A 24374-nucleotide genomic window follows, 5' to 3' on the forward strand; every position below is an offset into this window, starting at 1 on the left:
ACACGGCTACCATCAATCATAAGCCCACTCCTCATTCCAAGACAGATTCTCTTTATTACAGTGCACTTCTCAGAGAAGTTACAACATGGTTCAAAAACCAAATCCACATTTGGCTTGTATCCGATTCACACTTCGCTTCCCTCCCCACATTGTATTTTTATAGACATACGCTTTTGAACATGAATATATGAAACTTTTCTATTAAAAAGACATTTCTGCTTCATTTTCTCAATAGTCTAAGTAGATTCAAATGGTTAAAAGACTGACATTCTCCCCTTCCAAGAGCTAGAGGGTTTTTAAAAAAAAAATTTTTTTTTTAAAAAGTCAAGAGTAACTGCACATTCTGTTCACTGAGCCTGCGCAAAGCATTACTGTCAATGGCAGAAGAGGCACCAGCCTTTTCTTCCACATTGTGACCAAAAGGGATAAGGGGCTAGTGGAGACTTCAGGGGGGAAATGCAAACACAAGTGTGGTAAGAGTACTTCTGGCCATTGTCATTTGGTGGGTCAAAGGACTATCCGATACAGAGCAGTGTTTGCCAAATCACGTTTTGCTGAAACTGGAATGGATTTTTCGGACATAAAAACTGCTTACACAGCACTAGCCCAGGCTGCTCCAGTCTAGTCTCCCAAATCCCCTCTATCATTAGATTCCTTTCTCCCCCTTGACACCAAATTACTGACGTTCACAGACTGATTAGGTTCATCTCCGTTGCAGGAACCCTACTTGTTAGGTTAGATAACCGTACAAGACATCGCTAGCCCTTCCCAGTGAGCGTAGGACATTTTGTACAAAGCAGGAGTGGGAGCAGTGATCTCGGAAGCCTCATTTCCAGCCTGCCGATGGAGATGCTCACATGATGCCAGTAACTAAGGTCATTTGAGCAATACATCACTTGGCCTGTGCAGACGTCTGATCCCCTCTCTGAAGTCTCACTCCCCAGCTGAGCTTTTGCCATCCCACGAGCGAGGAATTAGCTAGAGGGGCTAATCTATGACTGGAGCTAGGGAAACCTTGATCCAAAGAAGCAACACAACCCCCCAAATTACTTTACAATGAGGTATGTTACACACAGCAGAGTAAAATACACAGTTCCCACCACAGAACACACTGTCTATGCTACTGTTCAACTGAACCGGAAGAGACATCTCGTGCTACACAAGGATGCCTGGGTCAGGGGTTTGAAATACTGAGTAACATGCTGGTATATAGTCCCATGGCAACATTCAGAGAGTAAAATTATGTTTCTACTGAAAAATGAAGGAAGGAAGGAGATCAAACTGTACACTACAACAGGCTGCACTGATAATGGGAAACACAAAACTCACACAAGACAACTGCAATAACAACTCGTTTTACACACCAGGTTTTCATGTCCTTCAAGTGCCGAGGCTCCTTTTTCCAATCATGTCCCATAGAATCCCCCAAGTTCCGCTTGCTGGTGTAAAAACGCAATGTTCAAAGCTATGGAAGGTAGTGTTTAAAATAGAATACTATTGGTTTTATTTTACAGCATGTTTAAGGCACTGTGTGAGAAAGCTGCTCCCACTCCCAGACGCACACACCTGTGTGATCTCTCTCTCTCTCTCTCCCTCTGACACACACACACGCACACATAGCAGAGGCTGGCTGGTTCTCATGAGATGCTCAGGGAATTGATCACTTCTGATTTTTGAGCTGGTTGGAGAGCCAGTCCAATCCCTCGTAAAGCCCGTCTCCGCTGGTGGCACATGTTGCTTGGATGTACCAGCTCCTCTGACGAAGGGAATGCAAGCCAAGTTTGTCTGTGATCTCTGCAGCATTCATAGCATTGGGAAGGTCCTAAAGGGAAGTTTAATCACATACAATGTTATAACTAAAAATGCTTATGTCCGCGCACCATAAAGCCAAGACAGGCTGATCAGGACCAATGTTCCCTCTAAGCTGTGCATCCATGCAGCCGCTCAGCAGTCAATCAAGTGCCGTGTACTTCAGGTGCCCCTCCCCCACTGCCACACTGCCCCTGCCCTCTGCCTTGGAGCTCCAGGCCAGCTGCTCCTGGGAGCCTCCTGCGCAGGGTGGGGGAGGTTTAAGTCAGGGTGTCCCCCCTGCCCATGTACCCCATCTCCGCAGAGCGGGGGGGAGGGGACGGGACACGACTCAGGAGCAGAATGTGGAACGGAGCTGCTGGCAGCTGCTGCTGTGTCTGTACAAGCAGGCGTCAGACTGGTGAGTGCCCATCTACTTAAAGGGGCAGCATTCACGCGTCACACACACACAGTCACTGTCTCAGACACACAGTCACTGCCTCTCTTCACATACACACACCCCAGTATGTCTCTCTTCACAGTCACTGTCTTAGACACACAATCTCTGTCATACACCCAGTCTGTCACACCTACCCACCGTCTCTCATACAGTCACACCCCCATACCCCCCCTCCCCATCTTTCTCCACACACACTCCACCATCTGTCTCTCTACATACACACACACACACTCCATCTGTATCTCCAAACCCCCCCCACTATCTCTGTCCCCAACACACACTTTCACACTCGCCTCCTAACATACTTGTATTGTTGTTGGTACTTCTTGGTACTTCCTGCAATGCACATATATTCTCTAATTTTATTCTTTCACAGTGCTGTTATTTTAGTTTTTTGACTGGTCTGTGCATTTCATAATTTTTCTTATGCTTAAATTTAATTCGAGTAGTGAGTTGTAAAATGCCTAACCTGTCCTGGCTGGAGTAATTATTCCTATGGTAACTTTTTAAAAGTATATATTATATCTAGGATTTTTGTTTCTACTGGTGGCGCACATCTGCACATACCTCGATATTGGTGCACCTAACAAAATTCATTCTGCACATGGATGGAAAAAATTAGAGGGAACACTGATTCAGGACCCCACCTGTCTGCTACCCAATTTACTTGACGTGTTTTTAGAGACATCTGAAAGCTTTAGATGAAAGTGAAGCAAATAACTGAAGTCTGCTATGATGGGGAGAGGAGCATATGCCGGTCTATGAATTTCAGTATGAACAGGTCTGACTTGTCATTTGGATTTGCTGTGCCTGCCACGCTAGTGAACTATTCACCGATTCCTACATTCCTAAGCAGGTAGACAAAATGGCTGGAAGAACCAGCGGGAACGTCAGGCAAGTATTGCAAGGCTGGCATGGTTTATAAGCAAATTTTAACTGGAGAGTTGAGGGTCATTAGAAGAATCTAATCCAGACATTGACAGCAGGAGCGGGGCAGAGTGACAACCGATCAGCCTTGCAAGAACAACTGAAATGTTACCAGCTCAGGTACAAATACCATTTGCCCATTTAAGGATAATGAAGATGCTAAGAATATTTGCTCCACTAAATTAAAATTTACTCTCCCCAGATCAGCAAAATTTCACAAGGCTGAATTACAAGAAGTCCCAGAACATCAATCTCACATATGCAGAGTTCTTCCCCCACCCTGCCTAATCTCTCCCAGGCAGAGACTGCACCAGCACTGTGCACTAGCAAGAACTCATAGGGTAGTTCCAGTTTCAGAAGCTAAAATATTTTTATTTTATTTAGTAAGAACTGGAACATTCCCCACAGCCAGTTCATTGTCTAGCTTGGAACCTCTTCCTGGTTAGGATCATAGATTTATAGATTCCAGAGCCCCCCGAAGCAACCACTGTGATCAATTCTAGTCTGACCTCCTGTGTAGTACAGGCCCTGGAACTGCTCCACAATAACTCCTTTTGAACTAGAGCAGATCTTGCAGAAGATTTAAAGACTGCCAATGCTAGCAATCACAAGGGCCACCCCCACGAAGACCTAGAAAAGGTAGGGATCAGGAAACACCTTACCTGTTTGTTTACAAACACTAGTAAAACGGCGTCGCGGAGCTCATCTTCTGCCAACATTCTGGTGAGCTCTTCTCTTGCTTCATTCACTCTCTCCCGATCATTGCTGTCCACTACAAAGATTAAGCCTACGCAGGAGTCAGAGGAGAGATGGAATCAGTGTTCAGTAATAACTAGGTCACGTAAGAAGGGCCATACTGAGTCAGACCAATGGTCCATCTAGCCCAGTATCCTCTGACACTGGCCAGATGCTTCAGAGGGAATGAACAGCCAGGGCAATTTCAGGTGATCCACCCCTGCTGACCAGTTCCAACTTCTGGCAGTTGGAGGTTTAGGGACATCTGGAGCATGGGATTGTGTCCCTGACCACCTTGGCTAATAGTCACTGATGGACCTGTCCCCCATCACACTTTGACCTAGTTCTTAGATAAAGAAAAAAATTAGCTAACATGTCCTTTCAATTACATAGCCAAAGATTATAAATTTTCTCCTTGTGCAAGGCTAATTCCTCAAACTCCTGATAAAACACAAGTCAAGTTGGAGTATGGATAATACGTCATCCCAGCCACTCGTATTTAACCAAAGACCCCGTCTGAAAGCGTCAAATTGAAACTGGGATACAATTTCTACTACAGGCTGCAAGAAAAAGTTAACCCTGCTGCCTCTTTGTAGGCCTTTTAAAGTAATGCTTCTTAACCCGGGCCATTGCTGCCACAAGCAAAGCTGCAGCATCATATGGTTCTGGGACACAGTTAAGTTTTGTCTGGACAGCCAACCAGCGATTTGAGTCTCCCAATGTTTTTATGGCCTAGTAAGCAGAGAGGCAGCGTAAAACCATCACTGAACTGCCTGTTTTGTCAGCAGTACATCTTCAGGTCAGCTAAGGAGTAGAGTGTCTGTGCACAGGACTGTAGAATCATAGAATCTCAGCGTTGGAAGGGACCTCAGGAGGTATCTAGTCCAACCCCCTGCTCAAAGCAGGACCAATCCCCAACTAAATCATCCCAGCCAGGGCTTTGTCAAGCCTGACCTTAAAAACCTCTAAGGAAGGAGATTCGATCACCTCCCTAGGTAACCCATTCCAGCGCTTCACCACCCTCCTATTGAAATAGTGTTTCCTAATATCCAACCTAGACCTCCCCCACTGCAACTTGAGACCATTGCTCCTTGTTCTGTCATCTGCTACCATGGAGAACAGTCTAGATCCATCTTCTTTGGAACCCTCTTTCAGGTAGTTGAAAGCAGCTATCAAATCTCCCCTCAGTCTTCTCTTCTGCGGACTAAATACGCCCCCTCAGCCTCTGTAAAACATGCATGGCTCACTGTAGTCCAGCAACTTTCTCTGCAGAGCCAAAAACTAAACTCCAACACTAAGCCTTAGTTTGAGCTTGTTTACAGAACGAGGTGCTAAAATTCAGAGGGCATCCAGCAATATAAACTGCATGTGGATCCTTTCCCAGGCCTCCACCCCCCCCAATCTCTGCACAAATAAAAGCATTTCTTAAATAGGCCATTTTGCAGGTGTGGGCTATATCTCAGGAAACCCGTCACTAAATTACCTGGGACTTGCACAAAAGGCTCTGAACTGCCATGTCAGTCACATTGCTCTAACTGTGTGTGTGGCAGGTAAGAGTGGTTTCCAAAAGTGTTTAAACAGTAACCTTAACTATGGAGACCATAGCAGCCATTCCCCAATTAGATAAAGAGTTAAGGAGTGGCACAGAGGGGGAAGTGAAAGACCAAAACACAAGATTGATGTTTGTTGGCTTAGAGAAGCCACGGCTGAGGCCTGAACATGCACAAGGCGGACAGCATTTAGATGTGACCTTTACAGTATGTATGTGGTTTAAATATGCACTTACCTTGTGTGTTCTGGAAATAGTGCCGCCAGAGGGGTCTGATTTTGTCCTGGCCCCCCACATCCCAGACTGTGAAGCTTATGTTTTTGTATTCTACAGTCTCCACATTGAAACCTGCATGGGAGAGAGTCAGAGAATTGGAATTTAAATATAGCCCAAGCCAATAAAGATGAAGTAGACTTTGCATTGCTATATTGCCTTTCATCCACGGAGCTCAAAGAGCTTTAAGTATTAAGCCTTAACATCTAAGAGCTAGGCAAGGGTCACCATTTAAATACGGACACCTCTGAGGTGGAATGCGACAGTTATTTGATAGCACACAGCAACACTATATTTTCTAATCTAAACTGAATATCATAGTCAACTGAAACTGCAAGGAAGGTAGGAAAATGAATTCTCCCAAGTTAGAATTTTGTCCACAGTCTGGAGTTAGTGCCTCATGTCTTCTCAGAAATGCAATGGAATCTGGAGGGAACTGGAGAAAAAATGCCATGGCTGCAGGTCGTAAGAGGCCCTAATTTGAGAATATTTCAATATTTCCTTCAAAAAAGGAACATGGGCCAAATGTAAATAGTGCAACAAAAAATCCAAGGCCTTGTTGTCAGAACAAAATGACAATGAAAACGCTCCTCAGAATGACTTTGAAGATGAAGTGGATGTGTCTGAAAAATCTGGATCAACTGGTTAGTAAAGTTATCTCTGCACCATTTTTATGGACAGCCAACCCTGTCTTACTGTGCTAGTAAGTGATCATTTAGATTGTCATAAGTGTGTTTTTGGTGGATTACTTACTTATGAATTTCAAAATGTTTGTTGAAGGAATATTTATCAGTTACATTTTCACTGTCACTGCTGGACTTCTGGACTTTTATTGCTCAACATAGTCAACCATCCTAGGGGCAGATTTCCTCGTCACAAGTACAGTTTTATTAGGACTTGAAAAAAAAATTTAATGTTAAAATTCATAATCTGTTTGGTATGTTGCTCGAGATAGGGGGTTAGATTGATTTAAATAATCCTTATGATTTATTATTTTCCCTATCAAACTGCATTTAGAATAAGTTGTATCATTTAAACAGTCATACAAACGGCTGTAGGAGGAGGAATCTTTCATTGACTTTTTTTTTTTTTTTTTTTACACACATTTTGTTTCTATGGTCTAGATTAGACACAAGGGGATCGAATGCTTATCATTTGCAATATCTACAGCGTCATCATCTGCTGGTCCCACCAGCAGAGCTGTAACTAAACACACATCAGACAGTAGATTTCCTGAGTGTCAAAAAAAACCAAAAAAACAAAAACAAAAAAAACGATCACCCAGAAAAACCATGGATGAGTTCATAAGCATGACCAGCAAATTCCAGCCAGACTCCATTAGATGACAAATGTGTTTGGTTCATTCATGGAACAATTTTTCCCTTTTGTATTGTTTCAGAACAAACATTTCATTGACATGGTTCAATCATTATGACCAGGCTACACTCCACCCAGCAGAGCTGGAAGGTTGCTGGATACACTGTCTGAGAAGGAAGTGTGCAAAACACATTGATGGGACATTCGTTAATCTGAGTCTTGATGGGTGGAACAATGTACACAACGGTCCAGTAATACGTGTGTGTGTGGCAACAGAAGATGGGGTTGTTTCTACAAGATAAACAACGAATACATCAGGAAGTGCCTAGATAGCAGATTTAGCAGTGAAAGCTATGATGAACTGTGAACAAAAATTCCAGTGTCAAGTGCATAGCTTTGTCATGGTGCAAATGTAGCAAAGAGGAAAAGAAATCTAGATGAAGAGAATGAAGGGAACCTGAAACTTGTAATAAAATGGGGGCAGTGCTCATTTGATGCATCTTTTAAACTTCAGAACTCCTCCAGGAATAAAGGAAAACATCGTTGAAATTCAGAGTGACAGTTTTGTGCTAGAACGAGGAGTCCTTGTGGCACTTTAGAGACTAACAAATTTATTTGGGCATAAGCTTTCGTGGGCTAGAGCCCACTTCATCAGCTATTTATTAAGAACTGGTTTACTCGGATGATAATTTGTGAAGAAAATGGAAACAAAAGAGGAAACTATTGCAGGCAAAGTAGTCAACACTGGGCTAAAGAGAAATGCAGAAGGTATGCTGAATATCTTGAAACCTATTTCCATAGCCCGGAACAAACTATAGAACAATTGCTACTCTGCTGCTGATACTGTTGAAATTTGGAAAGAACTTCAAGAGCCAGTGAAGAAAGACAGAGGCATCAACACAGTTAAGCAGCAGGCAGTAAAGAAGCAGGTGGCTCACGCATTTGCTCCCACTTCATTTTCTTGCTAATAGTCTCAACCCAGAGTACCAGGGTCGAGCCTAGCTGCTGCAGAAGAACCTGCAGCTATGACACGGGCATCTAATAATCACCTCTAAGTCATACTGACCAGAACAGAGATCAGGGCACCATTCAAGCAGTAGGTATTGGCTGATGTTTTAAAAAAGTCACACTAATGAACTGGTGGAAGTCACTAGCTAAGCACCTGGAACCAGAGTTTGTTGAAGGGCTAACCCAGCTTCTGATACAAGTTGCCTCTTCTGCAGGCACAGGAAGATTTTTTTTTTTTTTTTAATTTGGACTAATTCAAAGTTGAGAAATCAAGTGGGAGTTGAAAAAAAAATGAGAAAGCTTTGTGTCTCTTCCAGACTATGAATGAAAATAAGGAGGGAAGGGATGAGATCTGGTTGTTTTAAAGTCTGAAGAACAGCTTAAATAACTTAGGAGACTGTTGTCTCATTTCCAAGAGACTTAGGCGAGTAGGAAGTTAAGCACCAGTTGCTTTCACTTACACATATTTGGAATTTTTCCCAGGCTGACCTGAAGTAATCAGTTTAATTCACTGACTACAGTTAATTCTTCTGTTCCTTTAATAAATCATTTAGTTGTAAATGTGAAACATGGTTTGATATGAGAAATTTATGTATCCAAACATTTAATGTTGTTTTGTTTAATAAATTGTACATGCTGTTGTGTGTTTAATAAAATTCCAGTTGCCATCCTAATGCAGCTTGACAAAAATCATGAGAAAAGTGAATTATCTAATAAGCAGTATATCATTCACCATTTTCTAACATACGAAAATTGTATAATTAATAAGAAGCTGAAAATATTAAGCTATATATTGCTTAAATAAATGCTCCTATGTAGCAAAGAGATTTACCAAATCTAGTGTAAAGGTTCTATTTAGTTGTAAATCAGCATGTTTTAATGATTATATAAACCAATGAGAATGCATCTTTCTTTGAAAAATAAAGTAAGTACAACTAGAAAAGGTGATTAAAATCAATGCTTTCCACTTGGTGATTTAAATTGCCTTGTTTTAAATCAATCCACCCTGGCCCAAGGTAGGGATGTAAATATTGGTTAAAAAAGTTAACTGGTTAAACTATTAAAATTGTATAATTTAACTGGTTAATGGGTTAACTGATGTCACTCCCACGGCAGGCCAGTGCAGGGCGACAGGGGCTAGGGTCCTGCTGATGCTGGGGCCCCACACCATGGCCTGGGTCGCTCTGGCCGCGCCCCGTGGCCCCCGCACGGCCTGCTGCAGGGGATAAGGGTGAAGGTCCGGTTAACAGTAAGCCTAATGCTTACTGGTTAACGGTTTAACCGTTTACATCTCTAGCCCAAGATTAGAGTCTCTGACAGACTTGGGAACAGAACCCATATCTCCCATTTCCTAATCCCCAGTCTGAACCATTAGACCATATTACCTCTTTGTAAATTTCAGTCCATGCATCCCATTAACCAAACAAACATTTAACAATGGCGTTAGGATGTGGTTTTCTGCTTCTTTTAGAATCAGGGCTCATTACAGTGAAGTTAGAGAAGCGTCTTAACTCTCTGCTCTAAGACCAAGTTCCTCTGGCCTCTCAACCCACACTACATGACCTGGGATAAGGCACAACAGTGCTCACAAACTGGTGTGTCAGAAAGTCCTTGTGAATCTCTGATGACGTTCCCTTACTGCACACATCTCTAATGGAGTCAGTATATTAATAAAACCTACCTATTGTTGGGATGGTGGTCACAATTTCCCCCAGCTTAAGTTTGTAAAGGATGGTGGTTTTTCCTGCTGCATCCAGACCTACCATGAGAATTCGCATTTCTTTCTTTCCAAAGAGGTTTTTAAACAGTTTTTCAAAGACATTCCCCATTGTAGTTGGTTATGGTCTCTGTTAAGAAAAAGAGATTGATTTAGCAGCTCCCCATGCCTCAGTATGGTGCAAGAGACAATCTCTATATAGGTGTCCTGCTTACATGCAATCTCAGAATGATTCTTAACCATCCAATACAGATTGACAGGATTAATGATTGCATCTCTCCTCCACCCCCGCTCTATTAGAAAGAGAGCCTGAGACATAAGCCCTTGTATGAGGCAGGACTTGCTCACAGAATTTGGCAGAAACAGGGCTGATATTGCAGAAATACACATTCTTAAGAAGTGCTCGACAGAGTACTTGTGCAAACATAGCCAGATATCAAGAGGTACTAGAACACCCTGATATCAAGGATGGTACAAAAAACATTCCCCTAGGATAAAAGGAACACACTGACCCCTCCTAAAAGGACAGGATGACAGCACAGAATAGAGATGTTTTGATCGAACCAACATGTACAAGATGATGGGTGATAACTATCGGAGTCAGGGGTCAGTAACTAACCATGGCAAAGGGGCAGTACCAACTTGTTTGTATCGGGGTATAAAATGTATCTCAGAGGGAGTGTCTTTGGTAAGCAGAGGGGGGCAGTGGAAAGTCCTGCCATTGACTGAGCTGAGTCCATGGTCACAGGCAGACAGGTCTTAGTATCCTTGTAGAGAGTCTGCCAGGTGCTATCACCGTGCTCCGTCAACAATAAACCTGGCCAGGTGCCTTCGCTTAAAGCCTGGTCTGTGGATTTATCAGGCAGTTTAACTGAGGTCTGCTATCTCCGCTATCTGCACAGAGCTGAGACAGCACCCTGAATGAACACACCTGCAACCAACATCTAACCATACCCATGAGTCTGCTCATTGCCTTATAGATTTAAAACAGGTGCACAGCACCCTGCCAGTAAAGCAGTGAACTGCAGCCTACAGACACTGTATTCAACTAACTACCATAAGGAAAAAGCTGAGCAAATGCAGGATTTTAATTGCTGGTTGACTTCAACACAATTTCTGCTCAACCAAGTGAGAGCACATATTATGCGTCTGTGTTTAATTTATAACAATAGAATAAGGGGGCAGATATAAGGTTCCTCTTGAACGATCAGCTGAGACTTGTGTTGCAAAATGTAGGTGCGCCTTGGAATTAAACATCTCCCTTTCCCCTGTTGCACCACAAACAAAGTATGCTGTAATCCTATTTGCATATACGTTTTCAGAGTAAAAAAAATTCAAACTACATTCCTACTCATTGCAATACTCCAAGAGTCAACTTTGGGAGTCCCAGTGGAGAGGAGGTTCCAGGAATCATGCATTTCCCCTCACTATGTATTCGTTCAGACAAGATCATTAGCTGTCCCAAGCAGTCCGAGTAGTAACTGACATTTCTGAGTGCTAATCAAACAGATTTTTATTAAAACTAACCCCCTTGGCAACTGTATGCATAGCAGCTTGGTATGATAGGCTAGAACATTAATGCTCATTCCCTGAAAGCTGTGATTTCCAGGCCTTCATGGGTAGCTCACGACTAGTATTTCTGAACTCTGGAGTCAATGCAAGATCACTCTTTGGGGACTGAGAAAGGACAATGGTGAATGAAACCAAGGCAGGTGACTCAGGGTTTCTACAAAGCCAGAATCTGGTGGTTTAGTCTGCCACAGGAGGAGGGTCCTGCAGTATTCAGAGAAATCAAGCATGCAGAGGTGTAAGGCTTGGAAAATAGCAAATCTACTGTCCGGCATGCTATTGATTCTGAAGGGAGAAAGCAAGAAATGGGAAAAGAGGTAGATCCTCCACTAGCTTCCAAATTGGCTGTTAGCTCAAACTAACCCAAACCTCATGTTACATTTTGGAGTGCGCGTGCCACCTGAGCCTGTGGGAGAAAGTACAAAATCCACCAGGTACAAATTAAAACCCTGACAAAAACCATGACCCATAAAAGGAAGAACTGCCAGGGGAAACTGTCAGGCAATTGGCAGTGGGACTAGAGCCTCTCCCCATTACGTAGTTTAGCCAGATACAAACTGAAGTTATCACCCAACTGAAACACTGATCATCTCAGCCCGATTCCTAATAGGTCAAGCACCCATGTCACAAGCAGCCCCCACAACTGGAACTCTGGGTAGGCTCAGCCTAAAATCCAATCAACAAACGATCAGGGAGGCAATCACTGTAGCTCCTAATGATCATCCCCTCTTGGTATAGGAGGCAGCACAATGCAGGTCAGTTACTGCCAGTGCTGTTCCCGGTTTGGTGCATGGAGGGCACCAGACTTTTGTTTTATAAAACAAAACACTCCAAAGGAGACTAAAATCAGCATCCATCTGACGAGTGTGACTGGCTACAGTCTAAGAGAAACTGAAAAGTAGCACAAGCAGATGCTGTAGGTGGGATTGTAAGTCTGAGATCTAGATCTCATGTAAGGGGAAGACAGCAATCCAGTTATGATGAATCAGAATGCAGACCAAGAGGGCATGAAAACAAGAAGCTATTCATGCAAGTTAGAATGCTATCAAAAGGGGAAGCCATATGAAGGATGAAAATATAAAATCAAGACATTGTTAGAGGATGACATGGCACCTTGACTTTGCAATGTCTAATCATTGCATGCTAGCACTTTCTATTAGCAGCAGCTCTTGACAAAGTGTTTCCCCAGGGATTTAAAACCTTTCATTATCAAGATATATTTTGTACATGTTAGACAGTGGCAACCAAAGGTGCATAATGAACTGAATAAGCCCCCAGGATGATGCAGCGGTTGGGAGCAAATGTGCTCTAAGAACAGTAAGGCAGGGGGTATCAAGGCCAGTAGGGGTGCTATTATCAGTACATACAGCAATAGAAAGACCATTACTGATGTGTGTCCAGTTTGGATGGCCAGGCTTTACAAAGGAGGTTGTCAAACTTTGCACAAATTCTACTCCTTAGCTGACCTGGAGATGAACTCCTGACAGAACAGGCTGTTTGTTCTCCATGATGGTTTTGGACCGCCCCTCTGCTTACAAAGCCATAACCATATTAGGACCCAAATACTGGTTGGTTCTCCGGTTGGTTGGCCTCAACGACACGTGGCAATGAGTTCTACATCCTAACATGTGATGTGGAAAAATGTCCTTTGATAGATTCATGATTTCTAAGACCAGTAGAGGCCCATTATGATTATCTAGTCCAGGGGTTCTCAAACTGGGGGTTGTGAGATTGTGTGGGGGTGGGTGGGGGGGTCACGAGCTGTCAGACTCCACCCCAAACACTGCTTTGCCTCCAGCATTTATAATTGTGTTAAACATATATAAAAGTGTTTTTAATTTATAAGGGGGGGAGGGGTTGCATTCTGAGGCTTGCTATCAAAAGAGTCACCGGTACAAAAGTTTGAGAACCACTGATCTAGTCCGACCCCCTGCTTGACATGGTCTGTAAAACTCCACAGCTCATGCTGGGCCCTTATGGGGGAAAAATTCCTCTTCACACAAGCAGAAGCTAGGACTATATCTATCAGGCCAAGGACCAATACTCATTTATCCCCAAAAGCTGACTCAACAAGGAAGAGTAGCAGAGACAATCCCTTAGTTTAGAGACTATTTAATACTTAAAAGTCAGGATGAGCCAAAAACCATTAAAGTTCTTGATTTTCCACAAAGACACTTTTTGGTGGAACCCATTCTTTAAAAGGAGCATGGAGTTACTGTCCCAAATTAGTAAGACCTCAGACACTGGAGTGCTATGTTCTGTACCACCAAAATCCCAGTGTGATCTATGCACAACGTAAAGCAGTTACTGGTCTTTTGTAACTTGTTCTTCGAGATGCGTTGCTCATGTCCATTCCAAGTAGGTGTGTGCGGGCCGCGTGTACAGTGGCCAGACGGTTTTTCCCCTAGTGGTATCTGTCAGATCGGTCCAGCTACCCCCTGGAGTTGCACCTTCATGGCGCTGCATATAAGGCCCTGGCGACTTGCCGCCTCCTCAGTTCCTTCTTGCCAACATTGCTCCGACACAGAGGTTGGCGGGTGGGTCTTGGAACAGACATGAGCAACACATCTTGAAGAACAACAGTTACCAAAGATAGGTAATCATCTCTTCTTCGAGTACTTGCTCATGTTGATTCCAAGTAGGTGACTCACAAGCAGACCATAGGAGGGGAGATCGGAGCGCAGTGAATTGCTGATTGAAGCACTGCTCTGCCAAATGCTATATTATCCCAGGCCTGTTGAGTGATGGCATAATGTGAGGTGAACATATGGATCGACAACAATGTCACAGCCCTGTAAAACTCCTGTATAGGGACATGTGCCAGGAATGCAGCCGAGGCGGCTTGCACCCTCATGTACTGCACTGACAGCACATGGGCTGGCACATAGAAAGTTCAAATGCAGAACGTGATCCACGATGAAATTCTCTGCGATCAAACCCTTCAAGGCCCTTCATCCTGCAATAAAAAGAGTTGGTTTGATTTACAAAATGGTTTTGTCCTTTTGATATAGAAAGCCAATGCCCAGCTGACATCTAGGGAACGGAGCCTTTGCTCCCAGCTGCTGGCATGTGGCTTAGGGTAGAACACTGAGAGGAAAATGTCCTGGCTTATATGAAACTGTGATATGACTTTAGGCAGAAAGGCTGGATGAGGCCACAACTGGGCCTTGTCCTTATAGAAAACTGTATATGGAGGTTCAGGTGTCAAGGCCTTGAGCTCAGACACCCTCCTGGCTGAAGTTATTGTGACTAGGAATGCCACATTCCATGAGAGGTAGAGAGGAGCGAGCATGTTGCTACAGGCTCAAAGGGGGCCTTATTAGCCTGGAAATCACCAGGTTAAGGTCCCATGCCGGTATTGGATAGTGAAATTGAGGGTATAACATGTCTAGTCCCTTGAGAAAGCAGCCCATTATTGGACTAGATCTTATCGACCGTCAACCCCTGGATGGAATGCAGAGATTGCTGCCAGGTGAACCTTTAAGGACAACACTGCCAGACCTAGCTTCTTTAAGTGCAACAGATGAAGGGCATTGATGCTTGCATCGGAGATGTACCCTTTGCATTGCCCAAATTGAAAATCTCTTCCAGTTGGCCAAGTATGCAGCTCTAGTGGATGGTTTTCTGCTGCCGAGGAAGACCTTTCGAATGGGTTCCGAGCACGCCCACTCCATGGGGTTTAGCCACATGAATGGACCACTTGTGGCTGAGGAGGATCTGCTGAGATGGTCCGCCAGCTCGTTCTGGGATCCCGGAAGGCAAGATGCCTCTAGGTGTATTTAGGGGGCTATGCAGAAGTCCCACAGCTTGAGGGCTTCCTGACAGGAGAGGAGCATGCTCCACCCTGTCTGTTTATATAAAACATCACAGTTGTGACAGACAATACAACAGATACACATCTGCCCTCCAGATGGGATTGGAAATTTAGCAGGCTAGGTGAACCACTCTCAGCTCCCTGACATTGATGTGACGTGAGAGCTCTACTTGGGACCAGAGACCTTGAGTCCTGAGGGCCCTTAGATGTGATCCCCACCCCAACACTGATGTGTCCGTGACTTGAGACATTGAGGGCTGAGGCCTGGAGAAGGACACTCCTCCATATACTGCTTGAGGGTTGAGCCACCACAGAAGAGACTCAAATACCAGAGGAGGAAATGAAACCAAACTTGTCCAGGCTGTGTCTGTTCGGCCAGTATACTGATGCCAGCCAAGCCTGGAGAGGTCTGAGCCGCAGCCTTGCATGCTGAACCACGTACATGCATAGAATCATAGAATATCAGGGTTGGAAGGGACCTCAAGAGGTCATCTAGTCCAACCCCCTGCTCAAAGCAGGACCAATTCCCAACTAAATCATCCCAGCCAGAAATCCCATATCTGTGCCATCATGGTGGGAAACTGCCTGAGGTCCTCTATGATGGAGCAAATGGGTTGGAAGCGAGACTCTGGCAGGAATGCCCTGGCGTGAGTGAAGTCTAGGATTACTCCTATAAATTCTATCCTCTGGGTTGTGGATAGGGTTGACTTCGGTACGTTTAGCAATAGACCCACCCTGTCAAAGGTTGACCATATCAGTTTTACATGCACCTCTACCTGCACACTGGAGCGACCCTTGACAAGCCAGTTGTCGAGATACCGGAACACCTGCACCTGTCGTCTTCACAGGAAGGCAGCGACGACTGCCAAGCACTTGGTAAACACACAAGGGGCCGCTGACCAGCTGAAGGGGAGGACTGTAAACTGATGAGTGCGGTTAAACACGAAGCGGAAGAACCTCCTGTGAGACGGGACAATCGATATGTGGAAGTACGCGTCCAAGTCGAGGGCGGCATACCAGTCCCCTGGATCCAGGGAGGGAATCATGGTGGCCAATGACATCATGAAGAAACTGAAGTTTCACATGAATCTGTTGAGGTTTTGCAGGTCGAGAATGGGTCTGAGACCTCCTTTGGCTTTTCGGGAGTAGAATCCCTTTCCCCTTAGCTCCCGAGGAACCTCCTCTACTGCTTCTGCTCTTAGGAGCATTTGCATCTCCTGTATAAGAAATTGCTCGTGAGAGTGGTCCCTGAGGAGGGATGGGGAAGGGAGGGAGGGAAGGTTGAAACCGAATTGGCGAGAATATCCCAATTCTACCATGTGCAGCACCCAGCAGTCTGAGGTTATGACAGTTCAGGAAGCAAGGATCCAGGATCTGGTCTGGTGCACTGCTTCTGGGCACACCCTCAAAAGGCGGGCTTGGAGCTGGAGGACTGCCTAGCCGAGCCCTGGCATTGGTTGAACGAGGGGCTGGGGTGGCTTACATCTATTGTTCCTGCCCTGCTTCCTAGAGTAGTCTTGCCTAGGCCGTGCCAGGTAAAAAATGCAGGGGAGGCTGGGGCTTAAAGTGCTTTCCCTGTGGGACTGGTGTATGCAGCGCCAGTAACTTCAATCTGACAGGTTTCAGAGTAGCAGCCGTGTTAGTCTGTATCCGCAAAAAGAACAGGAGGACTTGTGGCACCTTAGAGACTAACAAATTTATTAGAGCATAAGCTTTCGTGGACTACAGCCCACTCCAAAGAAGTGGGCTGTAGTCCACGAAAGCTTATGCTCTAATAAATTTGTTAGTCTCTAAGGTGCCACAAGTACTCCTGTTCTTTTTGCGAATAACTTCAATGTTGCCCTTGAATTTTTCAGACTATGGAGTTTGGAGTCTGTCTGCTTCGAAAACAGCCCCAAGCCTTCAAAGGGAAAGTCCTGTATTGTTTGTTGGACTTCTGGGGGGAAGGCAGACATGCAGCCACGAACAACTCCTCATGGCAATAGCAGATGACATGGTTTGTGTGGCCCAGTCCGCCGCAACCAGGGCGGACTGCAACGAGGTCCTTGCCAGCGCCTTGCCCTCCTCCACAACCGCTGCAAACTCTATCTAGAGTCAGCGGGGAGCAACTCCTTGACCTTCATCATGGTATCTCATGAGTTGAAGTTGTAACAGATCAAGACCCCTTGCTGGTTTGCAGTACTGAACTGGAGCCTCCCAGAGGAGTGCACCTTTCTGCAGAAGAGCTCCAGCTTCTTTGAGTCCTTGGATTTGGGTGTTGGGCTCTGCTTGACCCTGCCTTTTCCTCTCATTCGCAGCTGCTACCACCACTGACCCTGGTTGTGGATGGGTGAAGAGGTACTCATACCCCTTTGAGGGTACTAAGTACTTTCTTTCTATCCCCTCCGCTTGGAGGCCAAGGTTCTGGGCCACCCTTCGCAACAGCTCCTGGTGAGCCTTGTCCATGGGGGGCAGAGTGGTTGACATCAGTGCCTCATCAGGAGAGGAAAATGAGGATGCCCTTGGAGAAACTGGGCCATCTTGACCCTCTGGCTTGTGAGTTTCACCCTACGCGGTGTCCTCATGCTTGGTGCCGAGCTCTAGTGGCCTCAGCATCGATCTTGGCATCCACCTTGGCGCCGGACGGTGGTAAATGGTCCCCGGATAGTAGAGGAGCCCGTCCTCCTTATGTGACAGACTGGGAGCTTCTGGAATAGGACCCCTGGCCCTGGTGGTATGCCCACGGGGTCCAAAAGGGCCATAGTGTGGGCATCTGCCACTGCGCTGGCTAAGGCACCATGGGGGGAGCTCACGCTGTCTCCTGCCTGTAGCGGTGCCACTCTGACCAGTGCTGGCTACACTTGGAGATTATGACTCCGCCTCTGATGACTGCAACTCTGAGTGCAGAAACCATGGCGATGCGGATACAGATGGCGCTGGAGAGCAGTGCCGCGGGGAAGGTGACCGGTGCCGCATCATGTCCAGCTTGCCTCTGCAAGGTGCTGCACTACATTGTGGTGCCAGAGGTCTGTGTCCAGCACTCTCTCTTGCCTTGCGGGGGATTGTGGTGGCATCATGGCTGCCAGGTCCCTGGCCGCCTCAAACATGTCTAGGGGCTGGAAGGGAGAGTCAATTCCTCTACCTGGCATTCCCTTATGTGGAAGTCCGCTGGCACTGGCCCGTAGTCGATGGTGTTGCCTCCAGTGTGGTAGGTGCTGGGTGCCCCGGCTTGGGACACACACTGGTAGCGCTCTCTCTCCCAGTTGCTCTCACCATGGGCGAGCGCCCTCTATCAGTTTTCTTGTGCCTCTTGTGAGGCACCAGTGAATGGGAGCGGTGCCAGGCTGCCACAGAAGATGTGGACTTAGTTACCAGGGAATGACGGTGCTGGGGGTCTCTAGGCACAGAGTCCTTCCTCAGCACCGTAGCCTCTCTAATTGAGACTGGTGCACTCCACACTGAGGTGCTGGGTGCCAGATCCAATTGGCCTGGGGCCAGAGGGCTGCCTCCATGAAGAATTGTTTAAGTCCCTCCCCTTTTTGTTCCTAGGACAGAATCCCTTGCAAATCCTACAACGATCTGTCTGATAGGATTCACTAGGGCATTTCAAACAGGATTTGTGAGGATCACCCTTTGGCATAGGTTTGTGGCAGGGCCTGCACGGCTTGAATCCTTGGAACTGAGGCATACCCCAATCCCTGGGGAGGGGAAAACTTAATGGGGGGGGATACCCCCCCAAACAGAAACTTAACTAACTAGCTTAACTCTAAACTATTTACAGGTTTCACCAATAGAAACCTAGGAGAAGGCTTGCCAAAACAGAAGAGACACGCAGCTCCAATAACTGTCACGGGTGGTAAGAAGGAACTGAAGAGGTGGCGGGTCAGCAGGGCCCTACATATGGCGCCATGAAGGCACAACTCCAGGGGGTGTCTGGACCAACCTGACAGGTATTGTGAGGGGAAAAACTTTCTGGTGACTGTGCACACGGCGCACACACCTACTTGGAATCGACATGAGCAAGCCCTCGAAGAAGAAACATGCGATCCCTACAATGCATGGCATTTATTCTCCCCTACTCTCGGGCAGGTCTCTAGAGGCCAGCCCCCACTAAAGGCAAATAAATCCATACCCCCATTTTACAGCTCTGGGAAGTGAGGCAGAGAGAGACTAAGCAGTTTACCTAAAGCCACGCAGTGAGTCATTAACAAAGCCAGTCTCAGAAGCTAGGGAGATTTTGGCTCCTGCTCTAAGCAGTGTGGTCCTTGCCAACACATTCCAGCAGCACAGTGTTAATAAAAACAAATCAACCATTTCTGTGACAGTTAAGGCTGAAGCAGGACATACCCCCACCCCCAAAACCTCAATAGCATAGAAATAGGAAGTTAACAGGACAATACAGCAAATTCCTGGTGAGACGCAGGGGTCCCAGGACATACAAAGGAGCCCTGAAATGGATAAGACAGCCTGTAAACTCAAAAGGAGACCCTGCCTGAGGCTGGGTGAGACAGCCTGCATGCTGGGGGGTGCCTGAGCCAATGGGACCTACCTAAACTTGCAAGCTCTAGGTACGAGAATAGACATATAGGCCTTGTTGTTTCACCCTCTTCTCAGTTCTGTTACTATGGATAAAAACCATAGTTTTGAAGAGGCTGTTCTGTCACTGCATTTTCATACTGATTACAGGCTCACAAAAGAAGTGTACAGCCAGGGCCAAAATCCAGTTGGACCTGCTCAGGGTGAGGGGGGTGAAATGCAGAATTCCAGGCTGAGAGGGGAAAAAAAAAAAAAAAAAAAAAAAAGGCAAAGGGCTGTGCAGGGGTGCCATGGGGGGAGACAGTGTGGCATCAAAGGTACTGAATCATGCACGCCAAGTTCATCAAACTTGCGCTCTACTGCGTAACCTTACTTGTGACCTCATGCTATTCAATCAGATTAGCACATCTGACTGTCACGTATTCCTCACACTGGGGAAGCTATTTTGTCTTCGCACTGCTGAGCTCATTGGTAGGCTTCCCCCCCCCCACCAACTTCTTATTTTCAAGCTTTTACAGTTTTGAGTGGCTGGGAAGTCCTGCTGCAGCCTTACCTGGCACTGAACCTTGGTGCTGGAGCTAGCGTTGCTGTACCTCAGTGCACAGCTCCCCAAATCAGGGACTAGAGGAGCATGGGCATCAGAGGGAGAAACCGCACAGCTGAGGCTGCTCCTGAAGGGGGAGGAGGCTGGGATGTGTCTCAGTATGCTCTTGGTGTCTAACATTTCAATGCCCATTTAAAAGTTATTGAAACTAAATATAGCAAGAGCAGCACCCCATGGCTGACAGTCATTACATAGCCAGGCAGTTGGAGAGAGCCTCCGTGAAGGAGTCTGTCTTATCACTCCCTTCCCAGAGATTTCAAGAAGTCTCTCAAAGACTTCTAGACAGCTGCCTTCTTGGCCAACACCAAGGAACAAACCAAATTTACCAGCTAAGGCCTAGTCTGCACTAAAGAGTTAGGTTGACATAAGCCACATTGCATAAAGCTAGTTGTGCATGTGTCTACACTGAAACGTGTCTCCCACTGATGTAAGCGCCCCATGGCGACACAATACCTCCCCCAAAACAGCGTTGAGCCATGGTCGATGTACTAAGTTACCACAGTGCAAGCATAGACACTGCATTACCTATGTCAACCTTAACAGTCCTCCAGCAGGTGTCCCACAATGCCTGCTATTGACCGCTCTGGTCATAGTTGTGAACTGCACTGCTTGGGATCAAGGAGACCAGAAGCCCTCCCCCCAACCCTTTGAAACCCTACAAATTTTTGAAATCCCTTGTCCTGATTGTCCAGCTTGGCAAGCACACCTAGCTGCTCTCCACTGTTGTGTGCAACTGCCAGGCCGACCATGCCACCTACACACTCAAGCCTGGAGTAGACAGAAGATATTGGATCTTCTGGGACCATGGGGAGAAGAAGCTGTGCAGGCGGAGCTATGGATCAGCTGTTGAAATGTGGACATCTATGAGAGGATTGCAGGAGAAGGAGTACGACAGGGAGCAGCGGCAATGCTGCGTAAAAGCGAAGGAGCTGCGGCAGGCAGACCACGGAGGCCAACAGTCAATCCGGCGCCAAGATGCAGAACTGCCACTTTTACTAAGAGCTGCCTGCCATACTTGGTGGACTTATCACCACCCTGCACACCGCCGTAGATACCTCCAAGGAGCCTGAGACACAGATACGCCATAAGGCAGGACCGGTTTGCAACTCTACCTCAGTCCAGTCATTTGAGCATGGGTGAGCCCAATGCAGGGGACGGAACCTCAGGTACGTGTGTGAGTGCATTTCCCATTACAATGATGTATTGATGGTGCCCCAAACTTAGCAGGACAGAGCTATTACCTTTTCACTAATTTAGTCAGACTGGAAAAGGTAGTGGTACAAAGAGACAGAGACTTGTTATCTGCTTTTCATTCCTCTAGAGAGTTGGAGGGCTGGGTGGGGAGAGGAAGTCATGAAGAACAGTTTATGTACACAGGGCTCTATATCCCTTGAATCCTCCTGAGACACCTCAATGAAACTTTCATGGAGGTACTGTGCAATCCTCTGCTGAAGGTTTCTAGGGATGGCAGCCTTATTTCTTCTTCTCCAATGGGTCACTTTCCCACATCAATTGGTGATAACGTCAGCAGCACCATTGCAGTAAACAGGTTAGCAGTGTACAGGGCCCAGATGGCTTCAAGATACCAGCAGCAGCTGTGCTCTGTCCCTTTGTTACCCTCAGGAGTGAGATATCAGCTAAAATCACCACCGCCTGTGGAACACAGTGCTCGGATTCAGTGCATTGCCCTATACTCAATTTTATGCACCTGAGCAATTCTCTCATTTCCCTCACCCCGAGCGGGCCATAATCACCATGGCTGGCACGGTGCACAAGCACTCCGAAATACAAATAAACAGGTCTTGTTAAAAACTTCAGAGGAACAATGTGAGGGAGTTCTAGACCTTAATTTTTGCCTTCCGTTGCGAATATACTGACAACGGTACTTCTGTGTCTTATCTGCCACTACTGCTGTTGTGACCTTGAGGGGGTCTCCCTCTACACCCACAGAATGCTTGAGCCAGATAAGGAGAAGAAAGAAGAGGACCTGGGAGGATATGTTCAGTGAAATACCACAAGCCAGTGCTACATCGGACCATGAGCAGAGAGCCTGGAGGGTGAATATTGTACACTGTATGGAGAAGGAAAGAACAGACAGGAGAAAGGCCCAGTAAAAGGAGAGGGAGATGCACCAGGACATAACAGGTCTTCTCTGGCAGCAAGCACAGATGTTGCAGACTCTTGTGGACCTACAGGTTCAACAATCCTGAGCTCACCTCCCTTTGCAGTCCATGGAGAACTCCATGTTAGCACCTCACGACATCCCCTTCTTCCCCCAACATTCTACATGGAATACAGGGCTGCATCTCTACCACTCCATACAGGGGGACAGGCAGGACAACCACAGCTCCACATACAGCAACCATAGCTCTCCCAGGTAAGTGTATGTGTAGCCAAAATGAACATGAATATTTGTTCCCCTTGTTAAGTTACAAGTCTTCGTATCCTCATAGAGTCTGCCAGGTGCTATTACTGTGCTTCATCAACAATAAACCTGGCTGGGTGCCTTCGTACCTTAACGGATCTTGTGGTCATTGGGCAGTTCACTCAAGGTCTGCTGTGCCAACTGTCTGCGCAGAGCTGGGACAGCACACAAGGGGAAAACATACACACAGCCAAACATCTTCAGGCTGTACCCATAACTACCAGCAGTAACAAAGTAAGTCAAAACAGACTAATGTGTATACAGCTTCTATACTGTAATTCAGAGATTCACATGTAAAGCCAGCTTCTACCACAGCAAGTGCTTTGCTAGGACCACTTTCGCAATACTTCAGTCACATCTGTACCTCACCCTAGTCTCAATGGGCTACTCTTTGAACTCTCTGCCCTATAATTAAAGTAGCTAGCGATGGGAAAGATTGGGCTATTAAGTCCAGCCCCTGGAAGCTAATGTAGGATTATTGTTCCCAATGTCACAATTTATCAAATTTATGAAACTTGGGTATCCAGGGAAGTCTCAAGACCTATGCAAACCCGAAGAGAGATGGCATTAGAAGAGAAACCAGAGAACATCCAGGGAAGATTAGGCTTGCTACAGAGTTTCCCATGTTTTCTAAAAAGGTAAAAACAGATGATGTTTAGCTGTAACGTTAGATATACTGGGCCAAATTCAAAAACCGAAGTTAGCTAGGTTGCAAGGCCAAGCACTCAAAAGTTAGGAACTGCCAGATTTCCGGTCAGCCGTGTAATCTTGATTGTAAGCCATGATGCCTGCATAATACTAGAATCTCATTACACGGTTATTTACTTCACACATGGAGCCCGTCTCTTGCCGGGCACAGGAGTCACTCACACACTCTCACACACACACGAGCAAAATGAAGGTTGCACACACAAGTGTAAGCCGGGCCGCTAACTTGCACGAGTTTGACGTTGCACCTGCAGTCACTCGACAGAGGCGGTTTTTTGTGAACAGAAACCTGGATTCAGGGAACCCGCCTGTCGCGGCGAGAAGAACTGAAACCGACCTGAGCGGGCGGGCGGCGCGGCGATCCCCAGGCAGGGGCGTGGCGGGGAATCTGCCCGGGGAGCGAACGGCAGGTGTCCGCGAGGCGCAACGAACAGACCCCGCGAGGGACCATCGGCTCTGTACCGAGCGGCCGCCGCCCCGCGACCCCAGCGCACGGGCTGAGCCCCGGCTCCCCGCGCAGGCCGTTCACGGGACACCCCAGCAGCTGGCGGGTCAGGAGCCCCTCCCAGGCCCGGCCCGCACGGACACCGCGGCGCCCAACCGGCGGGACCCGGCCCCACGCCGCTCCGCCGCGCTTACCCCGCGAGTCCCGGCTCTGTCCGCACACCGCGTCCGCTCCCGGCCGCTCCAGCAACGAAATGGCGACTGAGGGGGGCGGGGCAAGGGGCTGCTAATCCCCGCCTACTTCCTCCCTTCGACCAATAGAAAGCGAGTGACGGGCAAGGTCAGCCAATCAGAGCAGCACCAGTAGTCGGGGGCGGGGCAGAAACAGCCGGTAGGACCGCGGCCGGGAAGGGAAACGCCGCTACTTCCACGTGACTCTCTTCCTGCTTCACGTTTTTAATTCGTCACCACGGTGAGCGCGCCGCGATTTAACCAATGGGCCCGCAGCAGCGGAGGAGGTT

At 46.8% G+C, this 24374-nt stretch overlaps 1 protein-coding gene across 1 annotated transcript; it reads right to left on the reverse strand.

Moving 5' to 3' along the window:
* Positions 1 to 34: 34 nt before the first annotated feature.
* Positions 35 to 24157, reverse strand: LOC128829172 (ADP-ribosylation factor 2). Its single transcript, XM_054014443.1, has 5 exons — positions 24049 to 24157; positions 9739 to 9904; positions 5697 to 5807; positions 3838 to 3962; positions 35 to 1822 (listed from the first exon to the last, which is right to left on the reverse strand). Exons 2-5 carry the CDS (start codon positions 9884 to 9886, stop codon positions 1661 to 1663), a joined length of 546 nt encoding a protein of 181 aa, XP_053870418.1. The 5' UTR covers positions 9887 to 9904; positions 24049 to 24157; the 3' UTR covers positions 35 to 1660.
* Between the last annotated feature and the right edge of the window lie 217 nt (positions 24158 to 24374).

Source organism: Malaclemys terrapin, chromosome 25 (assembly GCF_027887155.1).
Source record: "Malaclemys terrapin pileata isolate rMalTer1 chromosome 25, rMalTer1.hap1, whole genome shotgun sequence".
NCBI classification, from domain to species: Eukaryota; Metazoa; Chordata; order Testudines; family Emydidae; genus Malaclemys; species Malaclemys terrapin.